Here is a 16,325-nt window from a genome sequence, read left to right as displayed (position 1 = left end):
GCGTCCAGTATGCGCCTACGTTCGCTGAGTCTGAGCGTTGACTGCTCGGCACAGAGCAGGCAGCCTTGACATGGCCCGAACAGCTGCCTGCGTTACAGTGTTGGTATTTAAAAACAAAACAACAACTCTCTGTTGTTTTATTTTTCAATAATGGTTCCTGAAAAATGAATCCAATTTCCAAAACCTACACAGATCTAAATGATCCCAACTCATGAACTCATTTAGACTGTAATAAAACAAAATAAACATTTATCATATTATCAGTCTCAACGAAACCCTAAAAGGAGTTCTTTTCATTTGAAGGGACCGTATCCACACACACACACACGACACAGCAGGCTGACAATTCAGTTTATTAACAGAACTGAAAATAAGACCATCCAATGCAGAGAGTGGACCTGATGTATTTTAAAGTTATGATCAAAATGCAAGTAAAACGTTTAAGGAAAAACATATGACATAATGTATTTTGAGGCAGAAGATGGAGGCGAAATGAGTTGAAATGGGGTTTAGGTGAGAGAGAACGTCAGAAAAATGGGGGGAAATTATTCTTACACTCTTAGACAGCAGGACTCATCACCGCCATCGCAAACAGTTGGTCACCTTAAAAGGAGCGTAGCTTGTGCTTAACGACACAACGAGATACCAAACAAAAGGGACGGCAGTAGGGGTGTGTTTGAGGCGCTCAGCACGGCGCCCTCCAATCAGAACAGGCGGTTTGTCTGAGGGGGGCGGAGAGTTTGACCGGCTCCGAACCAATCAGATCAGTTAGCACAGATCCAAACACAGGGAAGGGTTTTAGGTTTGGTTATGTGTGAAATAATCCTCTAAACTTGTGCCTCAAATAAAGAAAAATGAAGTTTTAGTAAAACATGGTATCTGTCTGCAGTCCTGTGAGCTTTAACATGTTAGATTAATTATATCAAGTCTGACTTTAGTTTGAGTCTTTACAGGTTGAATCTGTACATTTCTAGTTAAGTCTTAACATGATATAAATACAGTATATATATATTAACAAACGCGCTATGAGCTCACAAAGACATTTCATTTTATATACATCTTATGAAGAAAATAATTTTAAAAAAGGTGGTTGGGGGGCTGCTGTGGTTCCAGTTCTCAACCTGAGACAGAAAGTGGAGGACGGAGTCAGGGCTGGTGTCTCCGCCTGTCTCCTAATATTTACGAGCGCCACGCCGTCCGTCCCGGCGTCGGCCCCGAGCGGGCCTCAGACGAACGTGTCCCGGCTGAACGTCGGCCCAGTTCTTGTTGTCGTCACTCTGCTCATGTGGCTCCGTGCGCCTGCGTGATACAGCGGCGGCATCAGAGCCACCCGGGACGGCGACAGCACCGGCATGTAGGTCCGTCTGGTGCGGGCGGTGGCATAGGAAACGGGCCTGCGCTCCTTCCTCTGCGAGCTGTGGTAGAGGCGAAACACAAGGCGGTGGGGGTTCAACAGGACTCTAACCATCAGAATCCACTTTGATGCACGTTTACATTTTATAATCACCTTGATTTTAAGCCTTCTTTCGCAGAGAAAAAGGTCAGCACCGTGCCTCCACAAATGAGCAGAATGGAGCCTCCCCAGCCAACGAAAACCGCAGCCCCTAGTTCAAACCTAAAGAACGGCACCAACAGCCATTTATATGCACCGTAAAATGTCTCCTCATTGACGCTCGTCGTTGCTTTATGAGTACTCACTTCTGCGCCCTAAAGTTGGGATCCACAAACTCTGAGATGACTCTGTTGGCCCACCAGGAGTACAAGATCATCCCACAAAATCCTAATGGAAGTGATTACACTTGGTTAATATCGTCTGGACGATTTAAGGTTCATATATGAAAATATATGTATGTGTATATATATATATATATACACACATATGTGTGTGTGTGTTTTCTGTACCTGAAACTAGGTAAGTTACCCCGCCAGAAAAAGTCACCCTCGCGTTTATGATTTCTGTTCCGCCGATTTTCGTGCATTTCATCCCGATCAGCGTGAGGACGCCCCCGAAGAAACCGGTGATGACGGCGCACACGGCGAGCGCTCTGCAGGCGTGCAGGAAAACTGAAGAAAAGAAAAATTAAAATCAAAACACAGCAAATATGTAGTCGTGTAGCTCTTTTTTTAAAACACTGTTTGTGTTTCTGTTTTGTTAGCGTGCAATTCTGCGCAAAAACGGATGCAATTAATTTTTAAATTTATAAATGTCGACAGAGTTATCAGTTGTCAGACAATAATTGTTGACTTTAAACACAAAACGGGACAAAGTTGAATGTGGGCGGGGCACTGTGATTACTGGGTGTGGCCACATGTGCTGCTCTGAGTAGGATTGGTGGGAGCTGATGTTGGCGGGGCTTTATGTCCAACTGGTAAATTCTACATAACCAAATACCTACATTTTCTCAACGACTATTAGAACTACACTTTTATTAATGTTTAGAAAAATCAATTCTGATTTAATAGTCTAAATGTTCAACTTTTATTAAATTTTAAGACTAAATTACGGAAGCATATTGGTGCCACTTTAACAAAACTGTTATTGGATTTTTGCAACAAAATGTTTACTGCAATTACATGATTTTTATGGTTATAACTTAATAAAGATGTGTACAATAATAAGGTAAAAATATTTGTAATTAAAAAATGCATTTAAAGATCATGAAAATGCAACTTTATAAAATAAAAAAACTAAACTGTGAAAACAAGAAACATTTTGTACATTTATAATTTAATTTAGCTGATTTGACAGAAATACATTTTCATAAGTATCAGTAACTACCTAACAAGGAGCTCAGTTTCAAAATAAAAATAAATTAGAATATTATTTTTATTGACAATATTTGTCACAACAAAACTTTTTGGTGGAGCAAATTTTAGCTACCAACTTTTTAAAGAACATTTGAGTTAAAAAAAAAAAGAAGCCATTTATATTTACATATTTTACATGGAATAAATACATGGTGCTGTGGAAGCAAATTAATGCCACCCCAGCAAAAATAAACATGTTCTAACAAAAGAAAACTCACATTATTGCAATATATTTAGTATGTATATTGTAATGCCATGTTTTTAATATCACATTATAATATGTTCCGATTCTGGTTTCCCATCCTTATAATTTTCACACATCCCCTAAATCAGATAAGCAGCTGACTTTTGTCCCATAAATTAAAGAATCATTTTTACATTTAAGCCCCGGAGTGTCTTACCAGGCAGGGCCAGCATGGAGGGGTAGTCCTTACAGTCGGACACCCCCGTGGTGTCCGAGATGCAGTCCCTCCACAGGTTGGAGTAGTAGTTGGAGGTGGTCAGCACGATGCTGCCCACCTCGGAGAAGGTCCAGTACTCCGTGGGGAGCGTGGAGCTCACCAGGATCCAGCCGCACAGGCAGCACACAAAGCAGCCGATCTCCACGTACATAATCACCGTACGGTACTTCATGATGAGTGCCGGCGCTCAACCATAAACCAGTTTCGGAAAGGAAGAGCTCACCATGTCTCAGCGTGGGAAACACCTCTGACGGGTGATGTGACACATCAGGAACGTGGACGTTTGTGTTTCAATGTCAGCTTATCTTTTAGGCAGTTTTGTCCAGTAAGCATCTTCCATGGTCCCCGTCGAGGATGGTGTAGGGTAACAACCCACCTCCTCCTCGTTTCACCCTTACACTTTAAATCCAGTCTGTCAGGTTCACAGTAGAGGTCAGTGAATTTATCGTTCCCAATGGATTTTTAAAAAGTTATATAAAACTAAATACAGGTGAAATTTGGAAAAACTTATTTAAATTTTTTCCGATATCTCAAAATCTGTAATTACTGTTATTAGGCTCAATAAAAAGAATCTTGTTTTATATGAGGAATGTATTGATTTTGTGGCTGGTGACCAGAATCAGCTGATTTTGAACTCAGCTGATGTCAGGACAATTTAATATTATAGCTGTTAGAGTACAAGCAGCTGAAATGAGCTTCCTGCGTAGGGTGGCCAGGCTCAGCCTTAGAGATAAGATGAGGAGCTCGAAGAAGAGCCGCTGCTCCTCCTCATCGAAAGGAGTCAGCTGAGGTGGGTCATCTGGTTAGGATGCCTCCTGGACGCCTCCTTTTGGAGGTTTTACAGGCATGTCCCACTGGGAAGAGACCTCGGGGCAGACCCAGAACTCACTGGAGGGATTATGGATCCTCTCTGGCCTGGGAGCTCATTGGGATCCACCAGGAGCAGCTGGAGAGTGTCACTAGTGAGAGGGAGGTCTGGGTTTCTCTCCTGGACCTGTCGCCCACGCGACCCGACCACAGATAAGTGGTAGAAGATGGATGGATGGAAGTCCAAGAGTGCATAAAAGCAAAACAAGTTATTCTCCCTGGTCTTCAGTGTGAAAGTCTTAACTGATAGAACGCTAGAAGACTCAAAGTCAAATATAGATACAAAACTGTGAAACTGGATTATTTTCCCTAGGTATGACTGCTGCTCAGTTTCACGTTGGCTGTGGTTTTATGCTCGGATATTAAACAATCCCTCCAGGATTTCGCAGCATTTTTTGTGATTGTTGTGGGCTAAAATGTCTGATTTCGCGGGGCATTTTCCTAAAAGTTGCGATTTTATTTTTTACTAAAATCAATAAACAACCATAACTTTTCATATATAAACCAAAAATACTTACTAGTTTTGTAAGATAATTATCAACAAACAATGACATTATCAAAAGGTGGTTTATTTGAGAACTTTGATAGCTTATAAACTGACATTCATGTCCATTTCTGGATTGTCCCTCGTCTGCAGCTCTCCTCACATGTTTTGCAGACACAAAGTGTTTGTCGATCCGTTTATGTTTGATGGCTACACTGCAGGACGTGCAAAACAGCTTCCCCCCACTCTCGTGCAGCTGGGGAGGAAACTGGTTTGTGTGGTCCTTTGCTGAAATCTTTGTGGGCAAATGTGAAGCATTAGCGCACATTTTGGTTTCGGTCGCTGCCCCTGCATGCTCCCGGCATTCTGATGTTAACAGGATGTGACGTCACGTGTCTTCTTCGTGAGTTATTTGGGGTTATTTTGTATTCCACACCACACAAACCTATTGCTGGCCCTTGGCTTATTATGTTAAATATCTGTATATACATATATACGTATAATTTTATTGTCTATGTGCCATAAATCGCTCTTTCTAATGTAACTTTTACACTGTACAGCTTGTTACCATTTGTTTTGTATTGTAATATGTTCAATAAAGATTGAAAAAAAAACTACACAAACCTACAAAGAAGACACTAGACCACAGAAACGGTGGCGAATCACTTTAGAAACAATAAATATTGGGTTAAAGTTGCGGTGTTTTGGGCAAAGTTGCGATTTCACTGGGTTTGCTTGATTTTGCGTTAATAGTTGCGATCGCAACATCGCGAAATCCTGGAGGGTCTGATTAAGGCAACAAACGTTTCGATTTCAAAGAAACTGCACAGGTTGGACAGCTATCCCTTTAAAACTGACGTCATGTTTGTTCGGACAGCTGTAATATGAGCTTGTTTACAGTAAATATTACGTATGACTCTTCGGTTGCACAACATCTTATCTGGGAACGAGAAGTACATGAAATGCGTCTTAAGTTGTACAAATCAGAGCGCCTACCCGGTTATGACGGAGGCCATCTTGTACGAAGTAACCCTTGAGCTGTACGAGAACAGAAACGCGGCGTGTCTGCTGCAGAGAGTATCGAGGTAGAAACATTTGTCAGTATAATATTATTTCTCCTTCGAATTCTTTTTCTTAACCCTCCTGAAGCTCTCAAAAGAGAGAGAGATAGAGAGAGGTAGACGAGCCCTTGTAAGTTTGGGACAATTTGACCGGAAGGCCACCAGAGGGTTAAATGCTTTCAGTACTCCAGGATATACCAAAGAGAAGCGAACTAACCTTTATGGTGCCAAGTGACATGAGAAACCCCCCCACTGAGCCAAGAAACAGGGCAGGGGGGAGGGGGGTTCAGTCCCATAGCTGAGGGGGTACAGATCGCTAAAGCTACTCTTTCAGTTTTTTTACTTTTTTTTTTTTTTTTTACATAATAGGATGAGTAAATGCTTCGTTTGACCTGACTATTTATGTATAAATACCCAGACATGTCTGAGAAGGAACATGGGGGCAACAAGACCAACCGGTAAACAGGTGTTCCAACAAGTTGCTTTCACAGGAGCTTTCTAAATTTAGAGAAATTTAGAAAGCTCAGTGAGCGTGTACTCCATCCCAAGAACCAAGAGCACTGCCCCCAGTCAAGCCAGGGCCGAGGTCTATCAGCAGGAGACCTCTGACATACACTTCCATTGTTTGTTTGTCTTTTTTGGCCATTTTTATAAAACCGTAACAGGCACGTGTCAGGATTTAGGGTTTTTTCATGTTTCAGTTTCTTTTATTCTGTCATTTGGTTGTCTTTATGTTAGGCTTGTCTTTGTTCAGTTTTTGCTCCTTGTGTCTTTGCATTTTTGTCATCATTCACCTGTCCTCTGTTATCACTTGCTCCACCTGCTCCTAGTTAGTTGTCACTCACCTGTGCCCACTTCCCCTAATTACCCTCTGCTTTTAAAACCCGGTCATTTCCTCCATGTACTCACTGGTCCGTTGTCGTTTTCACTTGCTGTCTGAGTCCCTCTGATTTTGGACTCAGTTTCATTTTGCTGCCTTGTCAGCCTTCTGTGTTTGTTCCTTTATTTTAAATCAATTATTTTTATTCCTGGAACTACGAGATGAGTTGGCGCATTGGGTTCGCCGCAATCTCTTTACCTGTCCACAGAACTCCAAAGTTCACACAGTTCACAGTGGTGGAGTCTTCATGGGGATGTTTCTACAGGTAAGACCAGAACCAGGCTGTAAACACTACAGAGGACCCCCTTGACCTCACAGCTGGGCCACCCTTATGTGAGGAACATTAACAATGATCTATTCCAAAAGTTGTGTTTAATCCTGGTCCTGGAGGGCCACTATCCTGCAGGTTTTAGATGTTTCTCTGCTCTTCAGCAGATCTTCATGTCTGCGGAAGCCTGTTAATCACTGTCATTCAAATCGGGTGTGTCAAAGCAGAGAAACACCTAAAACCTGCAGGAGAGTGGCCCTCCAGGACCAGGACTGGGAATCACTGATCTAGTCTACAGTTTCACTCTATGTGCCTTCCTCTTGTAAATGAAGCACAAAAAGTACAGAAATTTGTGTTTGGTTGGTTATTTCCTCATTGTAACAATAATTCTTCACATCTAACCCTTATACCGTTGGGAAACCTGGTTATTTCCCTTTTATGGTGTTGAAAATAGGGTGAAGGATGTGCCCAGTGACCAACTCCAGTGACTCCCTCCAGTCCACAAAGTGAACCAAATTAAACAAGCTTTCCTTTACGGTATACAGGTCATGGATTTTCCCCCCAACAATACAGAAAAAATAGGATCTGTACTTTGTATTTATGTATTTCCTCACACTGAGGTAGACTAAAAACAAGGATTCATTCAGAGATTCTTTGACACTTTTTTTCTTTTTTTTAACAGTACAGTTTAAAATATTTATTTCCTTCAGAATCTACTTGAAACAAGAAGTTAGCAATTTAGGTTGAGATGACTGCTTCTTCCTGCCTTTTAAAAGAGGCAGGCAGTCAATCTTTAGAAATTGATGTTTGAATAAAGATTTAGGATAAAAGTGTTAAATACACAAAAACAATTTAAAACTATTACTTTGTTTGAAAGATTTTATTAATACAAAACATTCACTGAAGCACTTTTACACTCATACTTATATGCAAATATTTAAGGCTGTGTTCATGACATTTATTAAAATATCTATATATTTTGAAGTGAGGTTGTATGGAGCATATATGAGCATTGAGTATCTTACCTGCAGTAGACAGAGCTCAAAGCAATCTAGGTTTGGAGGAGTCAGGATAATAGTAACTCAAATCATTAGGGTCCATTTAAGAACAAATTTTGTTCTTTTATACGCCAAAATCCAAACTTTCTGAGCAATTTAAGCAACACTATAGCAGGTGTTTTTTTTGTTGTTTTTTTACATGACACGATTGTTTACACTTGTTTCACGTTCTTAACCAATCAGCATCTGTGTTTGAACTGTAGGAGTGTTTAGGGTTGGTTTAGTTCTTAATGGCAGGGATTCGTTGTTATCTTGACTCCAACATGAGAACTTACGACTGATTCTTTAAACTGGAATCGCTATGACTGCTGTCTTTTCCAAATAAGATATTAACTTATTAAATAAACTTGAGAAAACTCAAAACGATCCAGTTAATGTCAGTCCTTCACTTATTAATCGCATCGGGTCAAATGTAGGTGTTTCTGACGAATGGAGTAGTTTCATTAATCAAACTGCCTGACAACGAGGACACTGTCCGGCTGCTCCGGCTGCTCCGGCTGCTGCTTCGCGATTCGGACAGAGTCGAGAGGCTGGACCTTGAAGACATGCTGGACTGTGACCCGGAACCTGATTCCGATCCTGATCTTGACGACCCAACCGACGTGCGGCCCGTGGTGGAGGCCCGTCCTGACCTGGCCGTGCGCCCGTACTGGGACGTGCGTGTTGTTTTCGACAATATGGAGGACACGTCTGAGCGCTCGGACCTGGACGACAGCTCTGAGATGGAAGACATTTTGGTTTTGGAGGTCTTCTCTGACTCGTCTGTCGGAGCTTTCGTGGGCTCGTTTTGTTCCGGGTCCAGTTGTGCTCGAACAGTGATTACCCTAATGGAAGACAAATGTATTTATTGAATTTTTAAGTTGTAAAATCACACTTCAAACTGGTTTTAGACGTCTAAAGAAATTGGACCAAATTTAGCCTGATTTTAGCATATGTTTATGAATAGATTAGATATCTTTTGAGCCTACATGGTGAGTGAGTAAATATATGACAAGAAAGATCTTAAGTAGGGTTGGGCACAGAGTCTCGAGAATCGGTTGGAACTGGGACTAATGTTCCGATTCTCCAGGAATTGTTAAAAATCTTAAATTTCGATACTTGGAAGAAGAATCCGTAGGAAGTGTTTGTGCAATCAGGGACAGTGTGGGGCGCATCCTAGTCACATGACCGGTTTCAGTCGCTCTGGCGGGAAAGATCCGCCCTCATTGAGACTCTGTTTCAATTTGTGTCAAAAGTACAGACTTCAAACTATACACCAGTATTTGTGTCAATAGGCTGAGTAAAACCAGAGTTGTGATAAATAATCCAAGAGTCTCCAGGAGAAAACTCCCCCATCCTTCATCTTATCTCATGACCAACCCTGCCAAAAGAACCCAGTACCCCCCCCCTCTCCAATCTGACGGAGGCCCAACGTTAATAGTCGAGCACCAAAAAATGTACAGGAAGAAGAAGAAAGAGGAGCAACAGATGAAGAAAGTAGTGGTGAAAACGCCCTCAAAACTAAACGTGCTGGAGTGAGTTATGAGGTTTGTGATATTTATCGTGTTTGGATTTTATAGTTGGGGAGTAGTGTGGTGTGTTTAGTCACTTTTAGTGTGTTTTGAGTCAAACTAATGAGGCGATTTTTGAACGTGGAGCTCCAGCTTCTGTTTGGATCCAGAGACGATGGCCTCAGCCTAGCACTGCACTGCAGTCAGAATCAGGAAAGTAAAATGATAAAATACGATTTATATCAACATTGAGGCAGCAAACAAGTTATGCTTAATGTAAAATGTTGGCTCAGCTCGAATGTTAACACCCAGCTAACGTTAGCTCATGTATTTTTTCATAGACAAACATCCTGAAATTGCTAACATTAGCTAAGCAGTTGACGAGACTCCAGGATGTGCTGCTCTGTTCACCATAGTATCCAAGAAAAAGATGTTGGTGCAACAAATTGAAGAGCGCCACAGAAAGGTTACAACATATATCAATCCCTCCAGGATTTCGCGGGCATTTTTTGTGATTGTTGTGGGCTAAAATGCCTGATTTTGCGGGGCATTTTCCTAAAAGTTGCAATTTTTTTTTTTAACTAAAATCAATAAACAACCATAATTTTTAATATATAAACCAAAAATACTTAGTTTTGTAAGATAATTACCAACAAACATTGACATTCTCAAAAGGTGCTTTATTTGAGAACTTTGATAGCTTATAAACTGACATTCATGACCATTTCTGGATTGTCCCTTGTCTGCAGCTCTCCTCACATGTTTTGCAGACACAAAGTGTTTGTCGATGCGTTTATGTTCGATGATTACACTGCAGGACGTGCAAAACAGCTCCCNTTTTGGCTTCGGTCGCTGCTCCTGCATGCTCCCAGCATTCTGATGTTAACAGGAAGTGACGTCACATGTCTTCTTTGTGAGTTATTTGGGGTTAATTTGTATTCCACACTACACAAACCCACAAAGAAGAGACTAGACTGCAGAAACGGTGGCGAATCACTTTAGAAACAATAAATATTGGGTTAAAGTTGTGGGAAAGTTGCAGTGTTTTGGGCAAAGTTGCAAAAAGTTGTGATTTTTGCGTGGTTTACTTGATTTTGCGTTAATAGTTGCGATCGCAACATCGCGAAATCCAGGAGGGTCTGATATACAGGTATTGCCTCTTAAAAGAATAGGAATCAAGAATGGTTAGAAACCAGAATCAAAATGAGGAATTAGAACCATTTAAACTCAAACGATACCCAACCCTACATCTTAAAGTGGATATGAATGTGTGATGTAGCTCATCAGCAGGTACGTATGCATTCATTTTGAGCGTTGGGTCAGCTGAAATTTTGTTCTTCAAGAAACTACCAAGGAAGGTTTTAGAAATTTGGCTTTGGAGGTTAACTTCCACGACACCATCTGCGCACTCCCAACAGAGCCAAATGCACAGGGTGCTCATATTTCTTCAGATCCATGCGAATGGAGTTATCTGCGTTCGTGTTACCTCCACTCACGTTTCGTTTCGTCCGCAGAGCGGCTTGCACACCGACCACAGATGGAAAAAACCCCCGGCCATGTGAAAGGCTGAGCCCACCCAACCGAGGAACAGAGAGGTGCCGAGGTCATACCTGTAAATGGCAAACACAAAATCACAGAAAGATTTCAGTTGTACAGCAAGTGTTAATGAAACCTAATAAAAGCTGGTAAATAGTACGTTTTTAAAAAAGCAGCGTCTTTCAACCCTAAAGTTTTATGTAGTGGTGCATCAAAAAGAATCTGGTCCTCATCAGGTCTTAAAATGAGGTAAATACAATCTTGTCATGAACGGGGTGGTAGGAGGCAAACCCTGAGCGCAGACTCATGTTGAAAAAAAAAAATTTAGAAATAAAAGGCAAACCCAAAACAAAGGCTGACGTGGCAGCAAAAACCTAGACTAAATACAAAAAACATTAACTAACTAAACTAAACCTGAACAGACCTGAGACTAAAGATGAACCACTGGGAGACGAGAAGGCACGAGCAAACAGAACAGCACATCAGGGAGACAAGAGAATGACAATGAACCAGCAGAGAGGTAGAGAATGTGACCGGGTANTTAAAGGCAGAGGGTGATTAGTGGAAGTGGGCACAGGTGAGATGATTAAGGAGCTAGAGGCAGGTGTAGATGGGTGAGAATGGGGAAGAGAGAGAGAGTGACTGAGGAGAAGTGAATGTTGGCTGAGGCACAGGGAAGAGACAAAACACAAACAATAAACTCTAACTGAAACATGAAGACAAAACATAATTCAAAAACTTAGATCCTAACAAATCTCAGATGAACAGCAGCTTATTGTGTAATCAATTAGAAACCTCTCATATGATTCAGAAAACTCCTCAGATCATCGTGGAAATGCCCTCGCTCAGACAGTATACATGTGGCGTGATGCATCAGAACAAACTCTGAGAGACTTTGGGCTTAGCGGGATCGTAGGAGTACCGGGTGGTATCATCACTGGAAGCCCTTTCATATTTCAAATGGTTAAACTGCTACTGATTCTTCTGATTGTTGCATTTGCTTCCCTTTAAGACCTGGTAAGGACCGGCTGATCTTTTCATTAGTCTGTTTGGATCCGTAAAACTTTACGTTTGAGTAAAGGAGTACTGTCCTGATAACACGACGGTGTGCTAAAGCCTTTTAACTTACTTGAGATCCACAGGGCTACTGGCGAAGTTTTCTGCTGAGACATACTGTGCATAAACAGCATATCCAGATGTGGAAAGTGCACCTGAAGAGAAATCATGTTGAGACACAAATAAAACAAACATTAGACCTGATTGTGCAGGAAGATGACAGACTGAACCGGCTTTCTTTGGGTGAAAGGGTTAAAGAAGTGAACTAGGTGAACCTCAAGCTGAAAAACGATAAATATCAGTTAGATATAAAATCAGTGGTCTATCAGTGGTCTTCAACTTAAAAATTGGGTTCCCCAGAAAGGTTACAATATCAGAGTATTAAGAACAACAGTTTTATTTAAGTACTTTGTTTTCCTCCACCATCCAAAACTTAATGTTAGGTTAGGTATTATAAAAGATGGATGGACAGACATGCATAAAGTAGTCTTTCTGGTGTTAAAAAGCCAAATCCATATATATAGTATATATATACTATATATACTATATATATGCTGCAAAATATCATTTATTTCGTACGCTTTTTATTTTCATGTAAGTTACATATATTTTGTTTAAATTTTAAACGTAACTGATAGGCAAGTTTTGCTGTTTGATTTAGTGAAACCTTATGTGACCCATGTTGCAAAATGAGTCAGTATGAGCTTGGTGATAAATGAGTGAAAAAAATTATTTTTTTCAATGTTTAGGTTTGCATAAAAATGAGTCCATGAAGACACCATCTAGCGATCCCAGTAAGAAACTAAAATGGCAAATACTCTTCCTAAACTACCTTTTAAATCTGAGTTTTCTAACAGGTTGGTCTTTCCTTTAAAACTGACTCTCTTCTCTGCCAGCTGTCGTACTGCTGGGAAATCCCTTCGTATAATGTTGGGGTTCTGAAGCTTGGAGATGCCTCCTTTTTAAATATAGGGGTGGAAATCCTGATGAAATCATTCCAGACTAATAAAAATCGAGTTTTCACACTGACGTTCTCGTAAACAAAACTAGCTCGCTGCTAGCCACCGAACACCAAATTTCAACAAACAGTGTCTCATTTTGAAGCTTTTGAGATGAAGAATGTAAAAAATGTTAACTCAGTATTAAAAAAATTCCTCATTGTGACTCAGTTTGTCAGCACAAGTCACATATGTTAGCCTATTAGCTGCTTTTCTGTCAAGATTTACTGCTATTTTCTTAATGCTAACGCTAGCAATACTGATATGATGTTTTCCACATTCCCTTCTAGTTCGCTATATTATAACCAGATGGAGCTATATTGTTAATTTAGTAGTTTGGGTATAAATAAAAGCGTCTTTCTGAGAAGTATTTGATCTGTGGTAAGTGAAGTTTCATGTGGTCGCTCCTAAAATCACTGAGTTCTGATTGTTGGAACAGTATTAGCGTGACAAAGTGTCCAAATCTTGCTTATTTTCGTTCCAATTGTGGACTACAGTAGATTGAATCAAAAACAAGCCGAGGTGGAGGTTGGCAACTAAATAAGGTGCGCAGCCTGGAAAAGCAGGCCGTGAGATTCAAAAAGTGGCTGCGCGGCTCACCGGTCGCTTGGTCGCAGTCGCTCAAAATTCAGTGAGACTGCAACTGAAAATTCAACTGGTTTCTCGCAATTTTCAGGCCCTTTTGAGTAACCACGTTGTAGCAGTTGCAGCCCAATGAGATGCATTAAAATAAGAGAAAGGAAATTTACACTCAGGATGTGTTGTCTTACTAAAATAAGAACAAGTCTAGGGATGTCCTTGTTCTAAAAGCTAGATACTTACCGCTGATGATGTGACAACAACCACCTGCATAGATCTTCCTGTACTTGGACTTGTCTTTCCCACCAATGTGGGTGCACTCCATGCCCAGCAGGCTGAGTATAAACCCCAGCATGCCCACGGACAGAGCTCCCATCAGCAGACCTCGCACTATTTGAATCGGCCCTGGAATCACACGGCAGGACGGGAAGGCATTTCAGAGAGCGGCTTTCCGAAAGCAGAGCTGGAAATACACCAGTGCATTGTGACGTACCCTCCACAGACCAGAGCATGGGGAAGTCGTAGCAGTTGCTGACAGCAGTTGAATCTGTGAAACAGGACCTCCACAAGCTGGCCCAGTACCAGGCCACCTTGATGATGGACGAGCCGCCCATCCCACCGACGGAAGCGATCTTCCAGCCCTCCATGGCCATCGTGCAGGCCACAAAGATCCAGCCCAACACCGTCATCAAGAATCCCCAGATCTGGACCACTCTGATCTTCATCTTTGGGCCTCTCTGTGAGCGGATTCTAATCTCGACGCTCTTGGTCCCTCAGTAACGCAGGAATATTTATCCCGAATCCAGTGTTAGTCCAACGGAGGTCCAACCACTCTGCACTTCTTCGAATAGCGGCGAGACCAAGCGGACTGGCAGAAAGCAGGCGTTGAACTGCTACCCAGTAGGTTAATACATGTTGGTGAGAGACGACAGCCTCCCCATTTCCCATGAGTCACAGCTGAGACTTATCAGATCTGGATCTGGACTGAGACTGCTTAGCCAGTCAAATGTCTCGTGTTACTGAAGGTCTTCTAAAATTTCTCTTGTATGCAAAAAGTACACAAGGAGATGTATGAGTTCAAAGTGCCAGTCGAGGATTTCTTTTTTTTTTAAGAAACAGGGACGTCTCAGATCCACGATAACTTTGCCAAAAGTGAGTTTAAGATGAGTTTAAACCTTAAACCAACTAAATTAAATAGTCTTTTATTTTATAATTTGGTTATGCATTATACAACTTCAGGTTCATTTTGAACTTAGTTTTGACTGTATATATGTTAATATCTCTCTATCTTGCTGACATAGAACTTAAGATGCTTTGGGAATATAAAACCTTAAGACAATAAAAAAGGGGTTATTAGTAGTAGAAATGAACCACTGAATCAGAGGTCCCCAAACCCTGGGCCGCGGACCAGTACTGGCCGCAAAGAAAGAATAATTAACTTACAGTATTTTCGTTTTATTTATTTTTGGAGTCTGACGACATTTCTTTTGAAAACTGACTGGATTCTCTCCCCTACATCTGTCTATGACTCACTCTTCATGCATGTCAAAATGCTTATCTAGGTCACGTGATCCGTTACCGCTAAAAACAAACCCACAAGCTAGTAAAATGAGTAAAAAACAAACTTCTCTGGAAGCCCTAGATGGGACCGTCTGGTTACTGAGAAACAGGCACAGGGCTCCCACTGATTCAGCGTTATGGTGAGTTGTATTCATTGTGCACTTTATATTTGTGGTGTCTCTTATTTTAAAGGGCGTGTTTCAACACAGAGAACATCAGGGGGAGGAGAGGGTGTTGTTCATGTTGATAACGCAATACCAGGATGCAGCATGTTTTAAAAAATACCCGTTTTCATCCTGGTCGCATCATTTTATTTTGTTGCATTTATCCGCCACATCTTTAAAGGCCAGTCTGTGAAAATACTGTCTTAGTTGATAACGAACCAGTCCGTGGAGCTAAAAAGTTTGGGGACCGCTGCTTTAAAGCATTTGATACAGGTAAGTATGGCATCATCTGCTGGCCAGCCTTCAACACTGCACCTTCATGGAACAGGAAGGCTCTGTTAGGTATAACAAAGGTTCCGTGTGCATCTTGAAAGCTTAGGACATTAGTAATAATTACTTGTGATCGTGACATCATGAAATACTGTCTGTAGCAGAGACATAGGCCCACATCCATTACACCGACTAAACATATACTGTTAATGCTGTCTCTGCCTGCCTTTATGTAGAAACTGTTACATCCCTGAGTTGGTTCCTTCATGTTGTTACATAAATACAACCATAAATAGAGATATGCTTTAGCAAGATTGGGCGAAAGATTAGAATATATTTACAAAGTGCTCATGGAACTCAAGCCCCACATTTCACAAGCTTTTACGATACAGTGTATGGGGTTTGTCAAATGGACTTCTCTGAATGATTACTGACGAGGCGGGAACCTGTACAGATTACCATTCCCAAAGAAGGTAACTGCTGGGAAATAGCGGCTCCGAATCCTGCAGGCTCTTCATCTGAGTAGTCTAGAAGATGGTCCCAGAAGAGGGACACCAGCTTTTCACCGTCTAGGAAAGCTGAAGCCATTATACCAGGAGAAGCTTGCTGTAAAAAAACTCCCACCCAGGCTAGGAGATGTCTGTCGACATAGCTGATTCTAGCAACAGGCATACATGGGACTTTTTTGGGTATGAGGGCAATACTGATAGGACTGATGGTAAAGGCTTGAGTTATGTCTCCTGTATGGGACTGAGTGACATTTTGATCCTGGACATCGGCTATAA

The 16,325-nt window shown here is 41.4% G+C and overlaps 2 protein-coding genes and 1 long non-coding RNA gene across 3 annotated transcripts in view; all 3 read right to left on the bottom strand.

The window, feature by feature from the left end:
• The window catches only part of LOC108245704, a 541,596-nt gene that overhangs the window by 485,409 nt on the left and 39,862 nt on the right, over nucleotides 1–16,325 (bottom strand). The window lies entirely within an intron of this gene.
• On the bottom strand, nucleotides 338–3,569 carry si:ch211-181l5.2 (claudin-10). The gene is made up of 5 exons (XM_017432824.3): nucleotides 3,210–3,569; nucleotides 1,903–2,064; nucleotides 1,699–1,780; nucleotides 1,508–1,615; nucleotides 338–1,415 (listed from the first exon to the last, which is right to left on the bottom strand). The coding sequence occupies exons 1-5, from the start codon at nucleotides 3,439–3,441 to the stop codon at nucleotides 1,226–1,228; spliced, it is 774 nt and encodes a 257-aa protein (XP_017288313.1). The 5' UTR covers nucleotides 3,442–3,569; the 3' UTR covers nucleotides 338–1,225.
• On the bottom strand, nucleotides 8,014–14,501 carry si:busm1-52i16.2 (claudin-10). The gene is made up of 5 exons (XM_017432813.3): nucleotides 14,040–14,501; nucleotides 13,790–13,951; nucleotides 12,043–12,124; nucleotides 10,874–10,987; nucleotides 8,014–8,711 (listed from the first exon to the last, which is right to left on the bottom strand). Exons 1-5 carry the CDS (start codon nucleotides 14,269–14,271, stop codon nucleotides 8,294–8,296), a joined length of 1,008 nt encoding a protein of 335 aa, XP_017288302.1. The 5' UTR covers nucleotides 14,272–14,501; the 3' UTR covers nucleotides 8,014–8,293.

Source organism: Kryptolebias marmoratus, linkage group LG23, assembly GCF_001649575.2.
Source record: "Kryptolebias marmoratus isolate JLee-2015 linkage group LG23, ASM164957v2, whole genome shotgun sequence".
Classification (NCBI taxonomy): domain Eukaryota; kingdom Metazoa; phylum Chordata; class Actinopteri; order Cyprinodontiformes; family Rivulidae; genus Kryptolebias; species Kryptolebias marmoratus.
The sequence above is the reverse complement of the archived record's forward strand: the minus strand, read 5'-3'. Positions and strand labels throughout refer to the sequence as shown.

Coding starts and splice junctions, on each gene's coding strand:
- si:ch211-181l5.2 (XM_017432824.3), bottom strand. CDS start 3,441: ATGAAGTACCGTACGGTGATTATGTACGTGGAGATCGGCTGCTTTGTG. Junction 2,065..3,209: donor CTCCATGCTGGCCCTGCCTG/GTAAGACACTCC, acceptor TCTTTTCTTCAG/TTTTCCTGCACGCCTGCAGA. Junction 1,616..1,698: donor CCCAACTTTAGGGCGCAGAA/GTGAGTACTCAT, acceptor GCCGTTCTTTAG/GTTTGAACTAGGGGCTGCGG.
- si:busm1-52i16.2 (XM_017432813.3), bottom strand. CDS start 14,271: ATGAAGATCAGAGTGGTCCAGATCTGGGGATTCTTGATGACGGTGTTG. Junction 13,952..14,039: donor CATGCTCTGGTCTGTGGAGG/GTACGTCACAAT, acceptor GTGTGATTCCAG/GGCCGATTCAAATAGTGCGA. Junction 8,712..10,873: donor CTCTGCGGACGAAACGAAAC/GTGAGTGGAGGT, acceptor GTCTTCCATTAG/GGTAATCACTGTTCGAGCAC.